The sequence below is a fragment of the Microtus oregoni genome, unplaced genomic scaffold (genome assembly GCF_018167655.1).
Source record: "Microtus oregoni isolate MIOR12 unplaced genomic scaffold, Mior012 000060F_ref0000265, whole genome shotgun sequence".
Classification (NCBI taxonomy): Eukaryota; Metazoa; Chordata; class Mammalia; order Rodentia; family Cricetidae; genus Microtus; species Microtus oregoni.
The window spans coordinates 10,147,016-10,168,259 of NW_024543870.1; the positions used below are offsets into that span (position 1 = coordinate 10,147,016).

The 21,244-nt window shown below is 43.0% G+C and overlaps 1 protein-coding gene across 2 annotated transcripts in view; it reads left to right on the top strand.

Moving 5' to 3' along the window:
- The window catches only part of Itgav (integrin subunit alpha V), a 75,724-nt gene that overhangs the window by 15,818 nt on the left and 38,662 nt on the right, over positions 1-21,244 (top strand). For both annotated transcript variants that reach the window (XM_041639706.1, XM_041639708.1), the window contains exons 3-8: positions 7,526-7,617; positions 11,147-11,261; positions 16,592-16,653; positions 18,780-18,825; positions 20,080-20,205; positions 20,898-20,942. In XM_041639706.1, coding sequence (XP_041495640.1) covers positions 7,526-7,617; positions 11,147-11,261; positions 16,592-16,653; positions 18,780-18,825; positions 20,080-20,205; positions 20,898-20,942 — 486 coding nt within the window. The remainder of the gene's footprint in view (positions 1-7,525; positions 7,618-11,146; positions 11,262-16,591; positions 16,654-18,779; positions 18,826-20,079; positions 20,206-20,897; positions 20,943-21,244) is intronic.

Consider the following 21,244-nt stretch of genomic DNA (forward strand, 5'->3'; position numbering starts at 1 on the left):
CTTGTGTCTCATTTACTGTTGTGTTCCTAGCATTTAGACAGAGGATTTAATGTATGATCAAAGAGATTTCTTCCTCTGACCTCTCAAGTTTCACATAAATAATAAATTCAATCAGGAGATTTTTTTTCTTTTAACTAAATTTATTTTTAGTAATATCTGAGTTGAAGCTGAGGAAAAAAACCTACTTGAGGTTTTTAAAGTGTGTGTTTTATTCAGGGATTAATGTGGGATGACATTGTTTTAATAACTTATGCTAGCAAACAAAAAGCAAATTCTTTAAAGACCTAAATCATCTCATTAGTCATAAAATCCATAGTAGAGATAGGGAACCAAATGACTAAAACCACATTTAACTTCTAAATAAAAGCTTATTCTCTTATTTCTTTTTAGTAATCAGCATGTCTCTTTTTTTTTAAAAGAGTGGTATAATCTTGTTCCAAAAGATGTTCTCTAGGCACAAGAAGAAGAGACAAACACTTAGCTTTGGGGGAGCAGGATATCCTCCTCTTAAAATTCAGTGGTATGTTAATTCTATTCCAGTTCTCCAGCAAACCGAACGCCAAATGCCTGGCAGTAGCTTGTGAAACCTTGGAAAGAGGAGACCAAGGAATTAGTAGTCGGCACTCCCGGAGGCTGTGACAGTGTGCTCTGGGGGGCGCTTCTCTCCTCCAGCACCTCATCATGGGGGTTTGGTGAGGTGCAGATGCTCTGGTCACAGCTTCTCTCCTCCAGCACCTCATCATGGGGGTTTGGTGAGGTGCAGATGCTCTGGTCACAGCTTCTCTCCTCCAGCATGTCATCATGGGGGTTTGGAGAGGTGTAAATGACAAATTTTGGAAGCTTGAAAAAAGTGGATGTTTAATTTTGAAGTCTCTAGAGATTTGCCTCATGATTGTATTTATTTAATTAATTTATTTTGAGGCAGGGTTTCTCTGTAACAGCTCTGGCTGCCCTGGAGCTCACTCTGTAGACCAGGCTGTCCTCAAACTCACAGAGATTCGTCTGCCTCTGCCTTCTAAGTGCTGGAATTAAAGGCGTGCCACTCTACCCAGGCCTACTCTGTAGTGTTTTGGATAACACAAGCCAATTGTCTAACACATTTTGTAATTATAGACAGAAATCTTTGCAGTCTTGAGGTGAAGTGGTGTTTGAGGTAAAAGACAAAAACAAGCAAGCAAGCAAACAGACAAACAAGAAGCATTTCTTCCAGTTCCAGAATCCCTAGTCTGTGTTCTGTTTCCTTTTCAAGGGTAGCTCCTCCGTCCAGCAGTCTGGGCGTTCCAGCATAGCGAGAACGGTGACTTCAGGGCTGTGACTCAAAATATTTACTTCCCTCATGTGTTCCAGAATGCCTGCCAGCTCCGGCCAGGTCCTGAATGAGCTGTTTGTGGGTTTGTTTGGAGAGTGGCCTTTCCTCGCTTCCTCCCGCCCACTCTATTCACGCTTCCTTTCAGAGAAGCCACTGTCTGATGTGGGATCTAGTATTTTAAGACTTGGGCTCTACAAAGAAAATTCTGATTAGTGAAGACAAACTTCCTTTGGAGTAAGCTTCTTGAATAGATGGCCATTAGACGTGGCTGTTGAAGCTGGAAGCAGTGTATGTGTGTATGTGTGTGTGTCTGTGGTGTGTGTGTGGTGTGAGTGTGTGTGTATGTGGTGTGTTTGTGTGTGTATGTATATGTGTGTGTGTGTGTGGTGTGTGTGTATGTGTGTGTGTCTGTGTGTGTGTGTATTTTTATGATTATTGACTTAACTTTCAGTGTCAGGATAGGCCAGTGTGTTATATCAGCTGTGTTTAGTGATGCAGCTGAATTGTTTTTTAAAGGTTTACGTCTTTATTTATGTGTAGGAGTGTTTTGTCTGCATGTATGTCTGTGCATTGTGTGCACAGTAGCCGTGGAGGTTAGAAGAGAGTGTTGGATCCCTGGGAACTGGAGGTACTGGTGGTCTGAGCCAGCATGTGGGTGCTAGGAGTCCCTGGGGCCCTCCAGATGAGCACCCAGTGCTTTCAACCTCTGCACCTCCCTCCAGCAGTGCGACTGGAAATTTTAATAACATAGTAATTCTAAACAATTCTTAGTTTCAGAGAATCTTCAAGGTTATTTTTGAAATGAGTGCCTCTCCATGAAACAAAACATCCCTTACTGAAGGCAGTGGTTCTCAAGTTGTGGGCTGTGACCCCACTGACAAACCTCTGTCTCCAAAACTTTTCATATTACGATTCATAACAGTAACAAAATTACAATTATGAAGTAGCAATGAAAATAATTTTATGCATGGGGGCCAACCCACTATGAGGAGCTGTATTAAAGGGTTGCAACATTAGGAAGATTGAGAATTCCTACACTAAGGAAACTAAGACTTCTACTACTCTGGTTTGCTTTTGTTTTGTTTTGTTGTTTTTTTAAGATAGGGTTGCCTTAGGTTTCTATTGCTGTAAAGAGACACCATAACCATGGCAACTCCTATAAAGGAGAACATTTAGTTGAGGTGAGCGCTTCCACTTCAGAGGTTTAGTTCATAGCAGTGTGCAGGTAGACATGTTGCTGGCTGCATCTTGATCAGAAGGCAAGGGCAAGTGGTCTGAGACCCTGAGCGGTATCTTGAGCATCCATGAGACCTCAGAGCCCACCTTCACAGGGACGCACTTCCTCCAGCAAGACCACACCTCCCATTAGCACCACTCCCTGTGGGGGCATTTGTTTTTTCCAAACCACCACAGGGTCTACTTGCTATATAGGCTCAACAGGCTGACTTCAAACTCATGAATTACCTGTCTCAGTGTCCTGAGTGTCGTGATTACAGACTACATAACCATGCCTGCCTTAAAACTTCTGCTTTCATCAAAATGCACCACGTCTGATGTTTGATGCTTTTTGAAAAACAAAAACAAACTTCTGACGGGTGTTGGTTTGTTCTCACTACGTGGTAAGTAATTTTTCAAATGGAAAAAAACTATGGATTTTTTATTTGTTGACAAGTATAAAACCAAATATGCATTTTCTAGTTTTCATTTGTTCCAGCATTCACACAGACTGGCCCATGAAAGTCATGGCAAGAGGTGTTCTTTCTTTCTTTCTTTCTTTCTTCCTTCCTTCCTTCCTTCCTTTCCTTTCCTTTCCTCCTCCTCCTCCTCCTTCTTCTTCTTTCTTCTTTTCTTCTTTCCTATAATATATTTTGAACGTCCCAACAGCAATACAAATGCTTTTGAGGATGCACTCTGGGCTATTGTATGCATGACAGTGGTATCTCCTATCCCCATAGTGGGCTTGATAGTGGCATCCACACCATAGGAACCAAACAGAAAAAACCCAAAAGCAAGCAAGCAAATGGAAGAAAACTCTGCAGAGGGAAAAGGCCATAGGAGGAAGGTTTCCCTGTGTGGTTCTAGGAAAGCCTCCCTTTTCCTTGTATGATTCATTTGCAAAGAGGAAGTGAGTTCTGGGGAAAGTATTTGAAGTACTCTCGTAGGGGGAGAAGGCCGTTCTCCACCAGGGGTCCAGTCTCTTGGACTCCAGCTTGGCTCCAGTACTGTCTGGGGACTGCAGGAACTGTTCTCTGGTGTCAGGGCCACATGCTTGCTCATCACTCCTCGGATGTCGCTCCATACCCGCACAGCATTCTACAGGACTCGGCGCTGACACCCTGGAGGTCACAGCCGACTGCTGTGGCTTGGTCTTCCTCGGTCAGCCGCAGATTCTTCACCAACACCTAGGAGAAGGGCTGTGTGTAGTTGGGCATCCTGTAGGACTCCACCAGCTAGGGCAGAGGTCCCCAGAAGTAGAGTTGGGGTTGCGTCAGGCCATACACAAGGTCACAGGGGCCTCATCCCTACACGTCTCTCCTCATGATATTTGTGACCGCTTCCAAATTCTTCAGCCTTCCTGCCTCAAAACTAGTCCACTTTCCCCCAAACCCCAGCTCTAGCTCTTTCTTCCCGCAAAGGGTCTCCCACCTTTGCAGCCACCAGCTTGGAGAAAAAGGAAGTTGCAAGAATCAACCTCCGCAGGCCATGGCATGGGTTCACTCTGAGGTTCCAGGACCCACCAGGATTTCCACACACTCCAGACAGTGGCATCTGTTATAGATGGGGCTGTCAGAGATGCTGGGGATATCCCCGAGCAGCAGATGGAGCAATAGCTCTGACTCTTGTCCTCATGGAAAAGGAAGAGGACTCCAGGAGCTTGTCCTTACACGGGGGCACATGTGCTTTTCTCAAACGAGGGGTGCTGCATATACACATGAAACTTCCGCAGCAGGCAGGTGTCTTTGATGGCCCATCAGTTTACGGGACATTACTTGTTGGTCTCTCTGCCCTGTGGGGACGAGGCAGTGCACAGCCGTTTCCCGAGTCTATCAGTACATATCCATGCTACACTTGGCTTTCAGGCTCAGGAAGGGTTTTGGCTATTGCTCTTCTAGGTGGTCGGCAAGGTCAGGACTAGAACTGCCTGGAGTCTCCAGGTTCCCAAGGGAGAGTGCTCTGGAGCAAGACGTAGGTGCCTCCCAGAAAATCCACTGAGATTGTCTGTGATTTGTCTGCTAGAAGGACCTGTGTCCCAGGATAGCTAGTGCTTGGAGACTCTTAAAAGTGTAGCAGGAAGTATTTTCTATTCCATTTTATTTTATCTTATTTCTATACTGTTTTCAAAGATTTAGTTTTTAATTATATGTATTTTTGAATGTCTGTGCCATTTGTATGCAAGTATCCTCAGAGGCTGTTGGATCCTCAGGCTGTGAGTCACCTTGCTTGGATACTGGGAGCTGTACTCAGGGGTCCCCTGAGCCATTTCTTCAGCTGTCTGTACTTTGCTTTTAAAGAGAGAGTTAGACCATAGTGACTATGACGAGCTTTTGCTACTTGACAGTACACAGCAACAGCTCATGCTACTGAATACAAAATTAGAACACAGGACCCTTGCTGAGAAAAGTATTTAAGATAGTTTTGGAAAGTGGAATGTAGTAATAGGATCGGCGGGGCTGCGTCCCCAGTACCCCGGCTGCCTGACTAGCTTATGCCCCGAAATACCAACATACAAAATGTATTCATTTAAACACTGCTTGGCCCTTTAGCTCTAGCCCTTACTGGCTAATACTGATATCCCGATCAACCCATCTCTAACAATCTGTGAGCACCGGTCTTACCGGGAAGATTCTAGCCTACGTCTATCCTGGGTCGGAGCTTCATCACGTGTGTCTGCCCGGGAGCGGGGCATGGCGTCTCTCTGAGGGGTCTGAGCTGTTGAGTCTGAGCTCACTTCCTCTTCCTCCCAGCATTCTGTTCTGTTTACTCCTCCCACCTATGTTCTAACCTATGAGGTCCAGCCAAGCAGTTTCTTTATTTTTTTAACCAATGACCTTCCTCCATCTGTGGAAAAAATGTAAATAACATTTTACAAAGAAAAACCTTTTCCCAAACAATCAGGACTAAAATAACTGAAGAAACATGACTTAACACAGAGGGTGTTTGGACAGTCCCTGGGAGGCCATTCGCAGCATGGCAGAAAGGCCCTTGACAACGGTGTTCCTGGCTTTTCCGCCACTAATTGTAGAGTCAACACTCTTAGACGTTGAGGATGATCTACTCTTCCATTTCTTTGTGCACAACTTTTTCTTGTTCTAGAGCAGAGGTTCTCTACCTTCCTAATGCTGTGACCTTTTAATAAGTTCCTCATGTTGTGGTGTTCCCCCAACCATAAAATTATTTTGTTGTTACCTCATAACTATATTTTATTTTCCTTCGAGACAGGGTTTCTCTGTAGCTTTGGAGCCTGTTCTATAACTCGTTCTTTCTTTAGACCAGCTGGCCTCAAATTCACAGAGAGCTGCCTGCCTCTGCCTCCCAAGTGCTGGGATTAAAGGTGTGCACCACCACTGACTGGCCATAACTGTTATGAACCATAATGTAAATATCTGAGAAGTGACCCAAGGGACTGTGACTCACAGGCTGAGAACTGCTGATCTGGAAGGTACTCTTTTGTTGCTGCTGTACAACTGTGTTCATAGGTTTGCAGAATTGTATTGTAGCAGACATGTGTTTCCATAAAAATCCATGACCTCACGCATTAGGTCATGAGTGACTAGCAGCTGGATTTTCAGGAAGTATCAGAATTTCAGGGGGGAAGGAATGAAGTTTTCCAGGCAGATGAGCCTTGACTTCAAAGGCTGTGTACCGAAATAAGACTACCTAGTTCCATGGACTGAAGACAGGCAGAAGGGAAGACTTACAGCTCATGATTGGCATATCTTGGGGGCTTTGGTAGAAGTCTATCCCTTAGAATAATTCTTGCTAGTGTGCCATGTTCTTAGAGGTTTTTATCACTCTACCTGTGAGCCTGTGTCCTAGACCACAGTGATTTGCTTTCTTGAGATGTCTGTGTGTAGTGGAAGAACACATAGATGTGACTTGAGGGTATATGAAGGTTCCATAAAACTGAAAGAGCCCTACTTTGGAAACGGGATTCATTAAACTATAATATGGCTGTGGAATGGGGTATTGTATGATACTAAAGATGATGTCAGAGATTTTCCATCACTGTTGCTTGGAGGGAAAAAGATATCTATGATAGTAATAATTTTAGTGTATCTAAATTTAGATATTTGTCTTGAAATACCTTTTTATAGATGAAGATATATGCCTTATGTTCATGAGAGCCTTCTTTAGGATAGAAGCCAAAAATATTAGCAGAGGTCATTTCTTTGTACCATAGCTTTATTTGTGTGTGTCTGTGTGTCCATACATGTGACATCATGGGGGCACTCATCTTTCTATGTCTTTTACCATCCTTTGCCACTTTTAAGAATTTCATGTGACTTGATATTCGTACATATGTTTATGCTACAGCAGGAGTGCCTAGGAACATAACATATGATTACAGTGTTTGCTACAGTTATTTAGCAATTTAAATAATTGAACTGAAAAACCTTGTTTAAAATTACTTCTCCACATCTGTGATATGATAACTAATAGTGTTCACAGCAAACTTTAGACATTTACAAGTCATTCTTTTCCTTTTTTAAGATTTAATTTCAAGTCTATGTGTATGACTGTTTTGACAGCATGTATGTATGTGCACCATGTGTGTGCAGGGTTCATGGACAGCAGGAGAGGGTGTCCTGGGACTGGAGTTACAGATGGTTGTGAACTGCTAAGTGGGTCCTGGGAAATGAGCCCCAGGACCCTGCAAGAGCAGCAGGGACTTTAAGCACTGAGCCATCTCTCCTGCCCCACACATTTTTATGACTAGCTAACATTCCTAAGCTGCAGTGTTGTCAAAGTGTCTGAGTAATCAAAGGTATACCATCCTTTGAACTCACAGAGGTCCACCTGCCTCTGCCTCCTGATTGCTGGGACTAACGGCATGCCCCCTCCCCCACCATGCAAACACACACACGCACGCACTCACACACGCACACACGCACGCATGCACGCACGCACTATTCTAAACCTGGCGGGATAGAAATACAGTTTCTTGTATTAAGAACAGTCTGTTGTGTTTTTGACACTCTAAACATTCTTTTCCAGGTAATCGCGATTTTGCCAAAGACGACCCCCTGGAGTTCAAGTCCCACCAGTGGTTTGGAGCCTCTGTGAGGTCAAAGCAGGATAAAATCCTGGTAAGTCTACGAATTATCTCACGTGTGTGGGGCTAGTTTGGGTGGTGCACAGGACTTGTTATCTGTTCAAGTTGGTCTGTCCAAGGGCACAAGGTATAATGAAATAACAGCCATGATCCAAGGCCGACAGTGTGAGCGTACTGTCCCTCATCCTCTGCTGAGATTACCGTCTTCTTCTCCCTCCTTGCCTTCAATGTTCATTTTTTCTGCTCCATGGTCATCCCCGCCAGTTTATTTCTGTCCATCACATTTAAGAAGAGAATGCTTTGGCTAATCAAATGCTTTCAATTTTTTTTTAAAACCCCAACAACACAAAACAAAACCCCAAAATAACAAAAACCCCCATCAAACAAACACTGCAAACCACCCTCTAGTCTTCCGTTCTGCTGCAGCCTCGTTCTCTGTCCAGACAGTTATTTTGTCCTTTTAACAGAACCGTCTCCATTCCCAACATTCTCCTCCCAGGAACCCGAGCCACACAGGAGAGAAGGTAAAACCAAGGTCATGCAGACTTCAAGGTTATTAAAACTTTACAGCTACATCGTTTTGAAAGAGATGTTTGTTGTGCTGTTTTACTTTCTGCATGGATACTTTCTTATTCTTTCTCCTTGGCACCATCAAACAAAGTCAATCCCCGTTCTCCTGCACACCATTTTTTTAAAAAATTAAAACAGTTTTATTTTGTGAATGGGGTGTTTTGCCTGCTTGTATGTCTCTGCACTACACATGTGCAGTGCCAAGGGAAGGCAGAAGAAAGCCTCAGCTCCCCTGTTACTGGAGTTGCAGACAGCTGTTAACTGCCATGTGGGTGCTGGGGACCTAACCTGGCTCCTGGCAAAGCAGCCATCTCTGAGCCCCTTCTGTAGCCATCTCTCCTCCCCACACACTGTGTAGCTACCCCCTCACCTGAGCCATGATCTCACTCTGTAGCTGGGCTGTCATTGAACGCCCAGTCTTCTAGCCTTTACCTTCCAGGTTCTGAAATGACGACGGCCTGCCTCCGTGTCAGACTTAGTCTTTTTCATCTCTTGGTTTATGAGGCTCTGTATGCTCATGTTTTATTCCCCCATCTTGCTCACATTTTGATGCCTCAGTAATGTTCCTTCTTCAGTTACTAAATACTGTGGTGTCTTTGAGCTCTACTAAAGGGTCCATTGTTTCCCCTCACTAAACTGTTTACCTAGATGTTCCTTTCTTGCTCCATATCTGTGAATACACACTGTATATATTAATCTCCCAATCAATATCTCAACTGTTAGTTGGCCCTAAATCCTTAAAGACATATCCCTAAATTATCTATCTGCCCTTCTTAGTTTTCTAATAGTCTACTCTGAATGATTATGATCTAAGTGGGATTCTTGTTACCCTCTACCATAGAGAATGAGCAAACAAGCAGAGGTCACTTATTCCTGGATGACTTCTCTGGCATGTGTGGCTTCCCACTGCCTATCAGTGATCCCTATCAAAACATATCCACCTCCAAAAGGCCTCATCTATCAATAGATCTCCATCTTTGTGATCTGCGCTGCAGTGAGCCACCACCATCGCTCACCCAGGCCAGTGTGATTGTTCCTCTCATCTGTCAGCTTCCTCAAGCCTCCACCACAACCTGTTCGGCATGGCAAGACTTAAGGGGATCAGCATTTCACCCTCTCGATTAAAACAGTAAAGTGGCTTTCTATCCCCGAATTTGATCGACCTGGCATATAAGTCTGCCTAGAGCCAGGTTTGTTGTCAGTAGGGTTTGCTGTGATAAACACGGGCACCGTAAGCAACCCGAGGAGGTTTATTTCAGCGCACAGTTCCACTTTACAGGTCCTTATCCTAGGAAGTCAGGGCTGAAAAGCAGGCAGAAGCCATGGAGGGTCCTGCTTACTGGGCTGCTCCTCATGACTGGCTAGGCCTGCTGTCTTATAGTACTCAAGATCACCAGTCCAGGGCCGGCCCCACCCTCCTGAGTTGTGTCCCACATCAATCTTCCGTCGAGAAGATTCCCCACATGCTAATTTGGCGAGGGCATTTTTTTTTTTCCGTTGAGGTTCCTTCTTCCAAAATGACTCTAACCTTTGTCAAGTTGACATAAAAGTTAAGGGCTGTCCTTCTGTGTTACCTCAATCCATCTTAGACATGTCAGTGACATTTGTCTTTCGGTTTATTTCTTTCACATAAACCATACCTAGTCTTTTCCATTTCAGCCAGTACCCAGTGTTTATGTCCCTTCTACCTGGAGAGTGCTTTGTTGATTTTTATCCAGCCATCCCTTTCCGTTCAGTGGTCACTTTTAATTTCATTTTTACTTACCATTTTTTGTAATGTGTTGTTGGGGTATTAGGGGAAAGCTGCTGAAGAGTTGGGGTTTCAGTAGGATATGAGGGGACCCATCAAGTGTTAGCACGCAGAGCTGAAGGTGTGAGAAGGGGCGCGTGAGGAGGAAAGATACACGGAGCAAACCGCAGCTCAACACGCTGCTCGTCCTCTCTGCAGAGTCGGGGACATGCAGAGAAGTCACGGCTCTTGCTTTAGGTTCCACAGACTGGGGATGAAATAGTCCAAGGTCAGAGTCTCTCTTAAAAGTTAGAGTAGAAATAAGCTGAGCTTTCTTCCGGCCACTTAAACTGTTGAACTTTTGGAAGTTTTGTAAGCCATTAAAACACTCATCACTTCACCGCTCCTGTGAGATACTGAAATTGGACCTTTGGGAAGTTTATTTGGAAAGTCCGCAGAAGAAGCGCGGCGCCCAGCAGGGTATTTTTTGTTTATTACTCTCATTTCTGGCTGCATCACTGCGGGGTATCTCCTGCAAGCTCGAGGATGTGATGTAGTTCAGGAATTGACTCAGGCTGTGACCTTAAGTTCAGCGCATAACGTCTAGAAATAATTTACTTGGAGCGAGAGCTCTGCTGACTTCTGAAAAAACAAGTGTGGACTACAGGTATAGTCTTCAGAAAAATCTATTCCTGATCTTACCTGAAAGCTTTAGAAGGACAGAGAATCTAAAACAATACTTTAATTTTTAAAAGATGATTTATTTGGTTTTTTAATTTATTTTATGTGTATTGTTGTTTGGTCAGCATGTGTGTCTATGTGAAGGTGGATGCCCTGGAACTGGAGTTACAGACAGTTGTGAGCTATCATATGGGTTCTGGGAGTAGAACCTAGGTCTTCTGAAAGAATAGCCAGCTCACTTAACCTCTGAGCCACCTCTCCAGTCCCCCCGCCCTTTTTTTAAAAAACAAGATGGGGTTTCTCCATGTAGCCCTGGCAGTCATGGAACTTGCTCTGTAGACCAGACTGGCCTTGAATTCACAGAGATCCACTTGCTTCTGCCTCCCAAGTGCTGGAATTTCCACCACCGCCTAGAGGGAAAAAATACTTCTATTAATATCTTTATTCACCTTTGAGATAAAGCAGAGGGCAGTTGTGAATTTTCAATGTTTAGATGGGGCTCTTGTGCTCTGAGTTAGCGTAGGTAGGTGGATCGTTGATTTTGAGAGGGTTCTTGTATCATGGACCAAACCTTTATTCCCAGGCCTGTGCTCCGTTGTACCACTGGAGGACAGAGATGAAGCAAGAACGAGAACCTGTTGGAACCTGCTTTCTTCAGCACGGGACAAAGACTGTTGAGTATGCTCCGTGCAGGTCAAGTATGTATGACAAAAGGCACCTGCTTTTCACAAGAGGCCCCACAGCCCAGGTTTTATGTGGGATGCATGTGTATGTGTGTGTGTGTGTCTGTATGACAAGATATGTAGACATCGTGGGGTTGACCAAGCAATGGAAAAGATTCTGCTCGTGCAAAGAAACTGCAAAGGTGAATGAACCATGCTTACAGTCTCTAAGAACTCAGTGCGGTCATTTTTGTGTGCATGCAAAAAAACTGCAAAGGTGAATGAACCATCCTGATGGTCTAAGAACTCAGTGTGGTCATCTTTGTGTGCGTGCAAAGAAACTGCAAAGGTGAATGAACCATGGTGACGGTCTCTAAGTACTCAGTGCGGTCATCTTTGTGTGCGTGCAAAGAAACCGCAAAGGTGAATGAACCATGGTGACGGTCTCAGAACTCAGTGCGGTCATCTTTGTGTGCTGATTGTTGTCTGACTGTGGAAGTCTGTTATTTTCAGCCACAGCTCGTGAAAAGATGCTCCTGTGAATGTTTCTCCAGGGGAAATGGGCATCACAGGTCAGGCCTGGAGTCTACACTTTCAACAGGTTCTGTAAGGTAGTCTTGTTGGACCACAAAGTCTGAGAACCACGGCCCTAGATGAATAATGATGTTCAAAGTAAAATGTAAACAAAAGATGTCTTTCTGAGCCCGTTCACAAAGGAAGGTGGGGATAGCGTTCAAGTGCCGTAAGTCTAAAATAGCCAGGCTTTACTTCCATTGGAGTTTTCATTGACAGTGAACGCTGCATGTCTGTTGGTTATCCCGACAGTCTCAGGCTCTTCACTAATGTTAGTTGAAATCCAAAAGAAAGTCATATCCAGGCGATTCCAAGCAGGTATCCTTTCAGTTGCTCCTTTCTCTGCCTATCTTTCTTCCACTGGAGATCCCAGACCCTTTGCAAACCTACTTTTTGTGGGATTGTCCCTGACTTTACACCCTCTTTACACGAAAGACATAAACAGAGATTGTCCAAATGCAGTGTTGTCTGGTCTGCAGGGCATATTCTGCAAGATGGTACTTCTACACCTATGACCATAGGTAGTCAAATCCTATGTGCCACAAAATTTCTTTTTATGAATTGTTTATTTAGAGTAATTTCCTAAGTAATAATTTCAGAACATCATGAACAGCAGAACTCTGCCAATAAAGGGGACTCCATGTAGTGTTTCCACCCAGTACCTTTTTAAAAAGATGCTCAACTAAATTAAGCAGACAGAATTAGCTATCAAAGTCACAACACTTATGACTCTTCCTGCTAGATTCATCTTGTCCATATTAGGTGACATATAACGATGGGCCAGAGAAATGACACAGTCTTCCAACTTCTAAGTTCTTTGAATCTCCAGGGAATTGCAACTTTTTAAATTAAAGAATTATTAGTTAACCACTTGATCATCCTACCTATTGTAAGTGGAAAGTAAACACCGAAAGAACGGTATCTGTTTAGAGAGCATGTTCTGCATGGATGAGGACAGAGCTTCATCCTTGTGGTTGGCACCATCTTTCTCATTACGTTTGTGGTGGTGTTTAGGTCATGGTGCCATCATCTTTGGTGGTCTATAGAAATGGAAGGACGACTTTTGTATTTTTAACGTCTATATTTTAAAGATACTCTCATTTTGAAACTATAACTCCATAGCTATGAGGAGGAGGCTAATCATTGTGTGTCAGTGAAGCTGATGTAGAACACATACGCACATACTTGCACAGGAACGCTTATAGACTAGTGCACACACACACACGCACACACACACGCACACCCGTGATCTTTGTTCTCATTTGAGAAGAGCAGAAACTGAGACTCAAAAGAGGTGAAGCATTTCCCCTCACCTAAGTTTTTTGTTACTGAATGGCCAAGTAAGAAGTTCAGCCCAGGTGGTTATTTTTTATCTTTTTGGTGCTAGATGTCCAGTCCAGGTCTCATGTTGTCAAGCACTTTCACCCTGGAACTATGCCCCCAGACCTCTAGGTTGCCTTATCCTAGTAGAACCCTTTCTTGCATCATTAACCAGAGACTCCGCTTTCCCTTTCAGCTGCCTCTGAAGAGCACTCTAGTGCCGAGTCCTTGTGTATCTGTTTCGTGATGTTCCATTCATTTGCTTTAGACATAAAAATTATGAAGTGACGAAGCTTTATTTTCTGAGATACTTAGCATTCTAACTATAGCAATCTATGATTTGTGAACCTGATTTTTAAAATATTATTTTATGGAATTAGGTGGTGGTGACACACGCCTTTAATCCCAGTACTCAGGAGGCAGAGGCAGGAGGATCTCTGTGAGTTGGAACCCACCCTGGTCTACAGAGTGGGTTCCAAGACAGACTTCAATGCTACACAGAGAGACCCTGTCTTTGAAATAAAAACAAAAATTTTAAAAATCCTATTTTATGGAAATATAGCCACACCCATTTGCTCAGACACTATGTAGAAAGTTGAGTCATTCTGGAGCTGACATACTATATGCCCCATTGCTTCCTGAATTATTTAATTGTCTGGCTGTTTTCAGAAAAATTTATGGAACCCGGTCTAACTAAAACATCTCAAAGAAAAGCATCATAAGACATATAAGCAGAGGAAATACCTTTCTTTAGCAAGCCAGGTTACAGTACATGCTGTTTGGTCAAACCTTTGAAATGGGAGACACCTGAAGGCTCCAATTAGGAGGGGGCCAACCTATCCAGCAGGGACCCTCAAGAGGAGGAGAGCCTACGACACTGGGTCATAGCCTCCCATTCGCTGAAGCCCTGTAGCACTGGGTAATTCCCTTAGCCATGACCAGCCCTGGCTTCTTGACTGGTAGACCGCCGATCCTGGCCAAGCATTTTAGAGGTACCATTTGATATTTCATGTTTCACTCATGCTTCAGTAAACTACACGGTCCAGAACAAGATGATTCCAGTTTTTCTAGGCCACGTGTTGACCTTTTTGTGTCTTCACTTGTCTTGGCTGTGGTGGTTTATGTATGTGTTTACTGGTATTTGTTTCTGGCTTTTTTTGGGGAGGGGGGAGGGGTTGGTCACTGATTCATTGGTTTTTGTTTGGTTGGTTGGTTTTGTTTTTTATTATGACCTCTGTGTACAGCCTGGATAAAGAGCTTCCCTGCTTGTTTCCCAGTTAATTCTTTATTGCCTGTGGTTACTTCTGGTTTTCAATGACACTATCCATGACCATAGTTGGCCTGAAGTAGGAGGCAGATGTCCATCTGTTGAAAAGCTGCCCAAGTCACATGGTGTGAAGACTTCTGTTCCCACCATGAGCCTCTGTTCCTGATCTCTAATTTTGATAACCATATTTGGATGTAACATTTTCTCAGCTAAGGTTTCTAGTCTTTTTCTCCCACTTTTTCCTTATCCAGATAATGATGGTCTAGCTGCTGGGAGGGGTAGCCCAGCCCAGTATTCATCAGGAACACAGTCGTAGTTCGCTGGTTGACCATTGTCAGGTGAACTTAATTTCCCAAAGTGTTAGTCTTTCCTCTGTACAAACAGTGACTGATAATCACATCCCTCCTGAGGTGGTTGTCAAACTTGAAAATGTGCTGTGAGTAGGTAGCTTCCAGTACGTGCCTAGTACACACTAGTCGACCATACTGTCCAATCCCCAGTAGTTGTCCTCTTCCAAGCTTGACACGCAGGAGAACTGTGGGGATAAAGACTGAGCCCTCCACTGAACTCCGTTGCACTCAGCAGAAAGTTTAAACTGTCAGACACACCCAGCTTTGTATGCACTGGTTATGGGAATTTTAAGGAAGCTGTGTATTTCAGCTGGATGTCCCAGGGAACCACGAAGCAGATAGTTTCACAGGAGGAGTGGAAAAGGCATGTCTTCACAGCTAGCCCGACTGCTCTCCAGATGTAGCTCGGATGGACTTGAGGGCGAAGAACAATTGTTCGATGTGATTCACCAGACACTGGAAACCCCAGCCACAGTTTCCTGGTCCCTCTTGGTTAGAAAAATTTACATTGGAATCGTGTTACACTCTTGTGGCCATTTTCTTAAAACAAAAATATTTCATTGTGTAATCTTGGGGCAGTTCCCAGATTTTAAAAAATGGGTTCAAAAGATTTGAAGAGATTATCTTACACATGCACACACGCGCTCATGCACACGCGCGCACACACATACAGAATTCTTGGAAGTTGATCTCTATTCTGGGTGTAGTGTTGCTCATGATTAAAGTTAGCGTAAGTTAATTGGTTAATTACTTAGTTCAGAATTGGTCACTTTTCCTGAGACATTTAAAAAAAAAGAAGTAATTACAGAAAAGTAAATTATTAACTGCTGTGGTTGGAAAATACCGTGAGAGTCATGTTTAAATGAACTTAATTAGCTCCTATGGCTATAGCAAGAATAGTTGAATATTTTACTCTTTGTAGAACATTAACTTTGGATTTCCAATTTTAATTTTCTGAAATTCTACACCATGTTATTTATACTTTTTTGTTGGTCTGTTTGTTTGTTTTTGAGACAGGGTCTCTCTATGTAGCCTTGGCTACCTTGGAACTCTATGTAGACCAGGCTAACCTCAAACTCACAGAGATCCTCCTGTCTCTGCCTTCCGAATGCTGGGGTTAAACTCAAGCACCACCACCACCCAGATTAGCTTTTTATTTTTGTCATCATCCATAAAATGCATGCATAGGAAATATGTTAGGACTGTATGGGTCTTTTGTAGCTTTTGCTAAACTTAGCAAAGACATAGCAACTGTAAGGTAATAGGAAGAAAGAAGGCTTAAGTTTGTGGATGGCACTCAATGGTGTTTACTGTGTAACAGGTCACTATTGGTATCTTTCCTAAACACAAGATATGATTGAATAGTGGGCATTATAGAGTACATTGCATATCATAATATTTCGTGAGACTTTAAGTTGTGTATTTATTTTACATACTCACAATGTTTGACGCACTGTGACAAGCTATAATCTTCCTGTGAGTTGTGTTCGAATCCAGCGGTGGGGACACCTGCCTTAATCCTAGCACTTGAAAGCCAGAGAATGGAGGATCCTGACTTTGAGGCCAGTCTGAACTACATAGTGGAATTCTGTCAAAAAACACAATCTTAGCTGATCTTCCTGGTCCTTGGCGAGTGGCCTACACCGTCCACACTTCAATGTCTCTGTTTCTGTGTCTGAGATGATGGAGAATTGTGTTGAGGAGCCTGTGAGCTTGTCTGACAGTGGCCAGGGGCCTGAGTGAGTTGCTTAAAGAAACCATGGGTTCAACAATAGCAGATTTGTTTATTTTATGCTTTGTTTTGTGTTATTTGCTTGTTTTGGGGTTTGTGTATATTTCCAATCTTTTTATTTTAGAAAATATTGATGCTGATGGACAGGGATTTTGTCAAGGAGGATTCAGCATTGATTTTACTAAAGTAAGTTCTCATTTAAGACAGATTCAGATCTTCTTTACTGACTCAACTGGATTTAAAAATACACGGTCCTTACTTCAGCTTCTTTACAATTACCATGTTTTAATGAAAATAGTTCTGAAGCCATCTGTTCATTTTGCTATTCTTCGACTTCTTACATTCTTCCTTCATAAACATGGCTTGTTTGAACTGGTAAGACTGCCCAGTGAGAAAGGACGAAAATAGAAACTCCGTTTAGTAAATGACCGGTAACTATGATGGCATTAAAGTTTCCAGGGCAGGCCAGATTGTCTCAGGGCACTTGCTATCCAAGCCTGGTTGATAACTTGAGTTCAATGCCTGCTTTCCACATGAACTGATTCTACCAATTTGTCCTCTGATCTCCATATGTACACCTCCCTTACTTACATTATGTTCAAAACACACTCACTCACACACACATGGGGACACACACACTAAACACACACTCACACACTTATGCACACACATACTACATACTACACACACACATTGACACACATATACACACACAAACTACACACACACCACACACACAAAACACATGTTCACACTCATCACACCACACACACATTGACACACACTACACACACAAACCACACACTACACACACATTGACACACATATACACACAAACTACACACACCACACACACAAAACACATGTTCACACACATACTACACACACATTGACACACATATACACACACTACACACACAATGACACACATGCACACACAAACTACACACACAACACATGTTCACACTCATACACATACACCACACACACATTGACACACATATACACACACAAACCACACACCAGACACACATTGACACACAAATGCCCATGCACTCACACACACACAGATACGCAACACCCACATATATGCGTTAACAAACACATACACACACACTTAAAATTTCTACTTATGGGAACTTAATAGAATATTGCAACTTCCTTTTCAACTGAAATTGGTTTTTCACAAAAGCTATCAATAGGAAGTTATAAAATTAGTTTAATTACATAAACACTGAGAACTGTATCTGTTTGCCATCTGTATTTTGTTGGTGCCAAGTGAAGTTAGGAAATTCAGTGGTGGTAGAAGGTCTCGTGAGTAGGATCTATTTTTAACTAAACTAAGATGCTCTTAACACTCCACAGTTTTCAATCTATTCCAATAAAAATTTCATCAGCATTTTTAAAGACAAACTTTATATATATATACATGCATTAAAAATATGCTTTTTATGATTTTTTTTGCTCATTTTGCCATCTTTCTGTCAGCTATCTGAACGTTTTGAATATCGAGTTGATGATACCAACCCCTCTTGGGAGAAGCTGCAAAAGTAGATTGAGTCAGTAGAGGGTCCTGGGCCCGAGAAGTGGCACATACTGCAAACCGTAGGCCCAGCGCTCAGGAGGCGGAGGCAGAAGGATGGCAAACTCAGGGCTACTCTGATTATGCAAGGAGACCCTGCTGCAAAGTAACAAAGCTACACCCGAAGCAACCACAGCAGCGATAGAAATGAGTGGACAGTTATATGTACATCTGGGAGGGGAAAATGCCTTCCCTCTAGCAAGAAAAAGATTTCAAGACACCGTGCACAAACACAAAATACCTTGAATTAGAGCTTTGTCACGGGTTTAAAAAATGCTGCTGTTTCCCCAAAATCTCCCCTTGGAAGCCACACATCTTTTGAGATTCTGAAATGGCTTTCCTTTGGCAGGACATTTCTCAGTAATCGCTAGAAAACGTATCTCAAGTGGTCATAAACCTAACATGCTAAGTAAAGAAACCACTTTTTCCTTAGTTTGAGCTCTTTCCACCAGGATGTCCTCCACAGTGTACAAGATCTCCTGGAAAAACGTGGCCATGTTAAATGAGGATATTAGGTTTCTTTAGCACCCCTGATAATGATAATTAAGTTCTTAATTTCTTGGAAAAGTAAATGCATACTACTGAAACTGAGGTAGCTGAGTTAACAGCATGTTATTTAATTATAATATGTTAATTTAAAATATGTAGATATCCTAATGTTCAGTATCCTGAATTCTGTGTCTAGGCTCATTGTTTTAAGCATCCCCCTCTGTTCTGTGATTTGATCTAGGCTGACAGAGTACTTCTTGGTGGTCCTGGTAGCTTTTATTGGCAAGGTAGGTTCTTATTTTTCAACTGAATACTTGGCTACTCACTTGCCCATGAAGCATCTTGAATTATATTAAAGAAAGACATATAAAATATAACTTAAGTGTACAAATTATCTGTTATGCAATATTTTTAGAAAAAAATGTGCTTTCTATGGTATATATTGAATGTGCATATGTTCCAGATAGAAAACAACAGTTTTAAAGGTAAATTTAAAGCAAACATATAAAATAATTTTAAATGTTTTTTTATTGTAAGTTGCTTATATTTTATCTTATAGTTTAGAGCTGGCCTGCAGACATACATGTAGCCAGAACACTGAATACATTATAAATATATCTGAAAAAAAAGAATAAATGAAAAATTGAAGAGTCCAGAAAACCCAGGCATCCAACACACATGCCTGTCTGTGAGGTGTGCTAGCTGAGATGCGAAAGCGTGGGTCTCTGTGAGTCATGCAGCGACTGGGAGCAGAATTTAGGAAGGTTTTAGTTGAGTGTTAGTGCTGTCAAACTAACTCAGCGTTTAAAGTGCAGATGAGGAAACAGGGGATATTGATTGCTCTCTCATTAGACGTAACAGTGTGATGGTTTCTCTTTATAAGATGGGTGTGCAGTTTCCTGAGGGAGAACTTAGCAGGGCTGTGGGCTTCCACACCCAACCCTGGGGTGGGGATACTGAAACAGAGCCAACAAACCTGGGTTTATTTTTCTTCTTACGGTACATGCCTGCTGCCCTTCAGTGGAGCGAGGGGAGATCGATGGGCATTCCTGGGAAACCGTGGAAGAGTCGAGATTTTGTCGTTCCCACCATCCCACTGATTTATTTAAGACGCATCTTCTGTGATATAGTGATGTCGTGGTGGCCTGCAATATACAACTAAAGACTCAATTCACAGAGAATATTTTAGACGGGTGTGTGTGTGTGTGTGTGTGTGTGTGCGCACGCGCATGCGCACGCACACATGTGCAAGCGTGTTTTATGGTTATTTTAGACTAATAATCAGAAAAAGTAATGCCTTGTCAGGATTGGTGGCGAACATTAATAAGCCCATCACACAGACACTGGGACAGAATTGAGAGCTTGAGGCCAGCCTGTGCTATACAGTGGGACTCTAACCCACAACATCAGAATGAAATAAAACACCAGAAGTAATCAGGTCCAGCAGGACTTTTGTTCACACAAAGACCGTGCATGGTTTGTACTGCCAAGTCCCCTGAGAAGGCTGTTTCACAAACTTGTGTCTGCTCCCCCACCCCCAGGTCAGCTCATCTCGGATCAACTGGCAGAAATCATATCTAAATATGACCCCAATGTCTACAGCATCAAATACAATAATCAGTTAGCAACGCGGGCTGCACAAGCAATTTTTGATGACAGTTATTTGGGTAAGTAAATGCAAAACTGAGGGGCACGCAACACCGAATGGGTGTTGAATGTTTAGGCTATGCCTATAATTCAGTAATTAAAATGGAAGAAAGCGCTTATTTGGACACGTCTGATAATAATAACTAACCCTGAAACGTGATTCCTGTGTTCTAGGCACTGTCTAAGTGTTTTCTTTCTGTTGCTCCTGTCAACTCCACAAATCTATAGAGAGCTCCATTCCCACTCCCATTTTATAGGTAATGGTGCTGAGGCTCGGAGGCCACGCTGCTTGCTGGCTATGGGCTGTGCTGTGTCCCAGCCTAGGCGTTTTGACTGCTGAACTTTAAGACACAGTTTCTTTTTTCTTTTTTTTTGGAAATGACAGGTTTTGGTTTCAGGATTTATTAGTGTCTGTTCTCACCCTTTAAATCACCTTGTTATTTATGGAAACAAGTCACACCCCAGAAGTAGGACTTGGTGACTGAGAGAATCTGTTATTCCTTGTCCCTTTTGGGCAAACTGCAGACTTACCCTGTTTCTAGCACTCCTTCATCTTAGTTTTCTAACAGGGAGCCTTCATTTTGGGTACTTAACTGACTTACTGCCTTTAAAACTTGCTTGTCACGTGCATATGAATCTCTAACCCAGAGGAAAGAGAAGCCTCAGATGCTCCGAGGGGATTTACGGTGTCTCGCCTTTTATTCCTGTCTAGGTTACTCCGTGGCTGTCGGAGACTTCAATGGTGATGGCATCGAAGGTAGGCAGATTTGGGCCACCCTTAATCCTTGTCACATAGCATTTGAAACACATGGCACTGAACACTTCGACAATTTGTAACCATTACTGTGGAATATACAGAAGGAAGAAAGTGTTCGGGTTGGGGATGACCCCTGGTCTCTGCTACATGTTCTGCCTGGCACAGTGGTTGTGGGGCTGTTGCTCTTTCTCTGTCCCTTGCTAGGCCCTGGTAAGCCCTGTCTGTGAGGAGAGGCTTTTCCTCTTTCTGGGTTGATCTGTGGCTTGTGGGCACAGCCTGGGAGCCGGCTGTTCCTCCTTCCT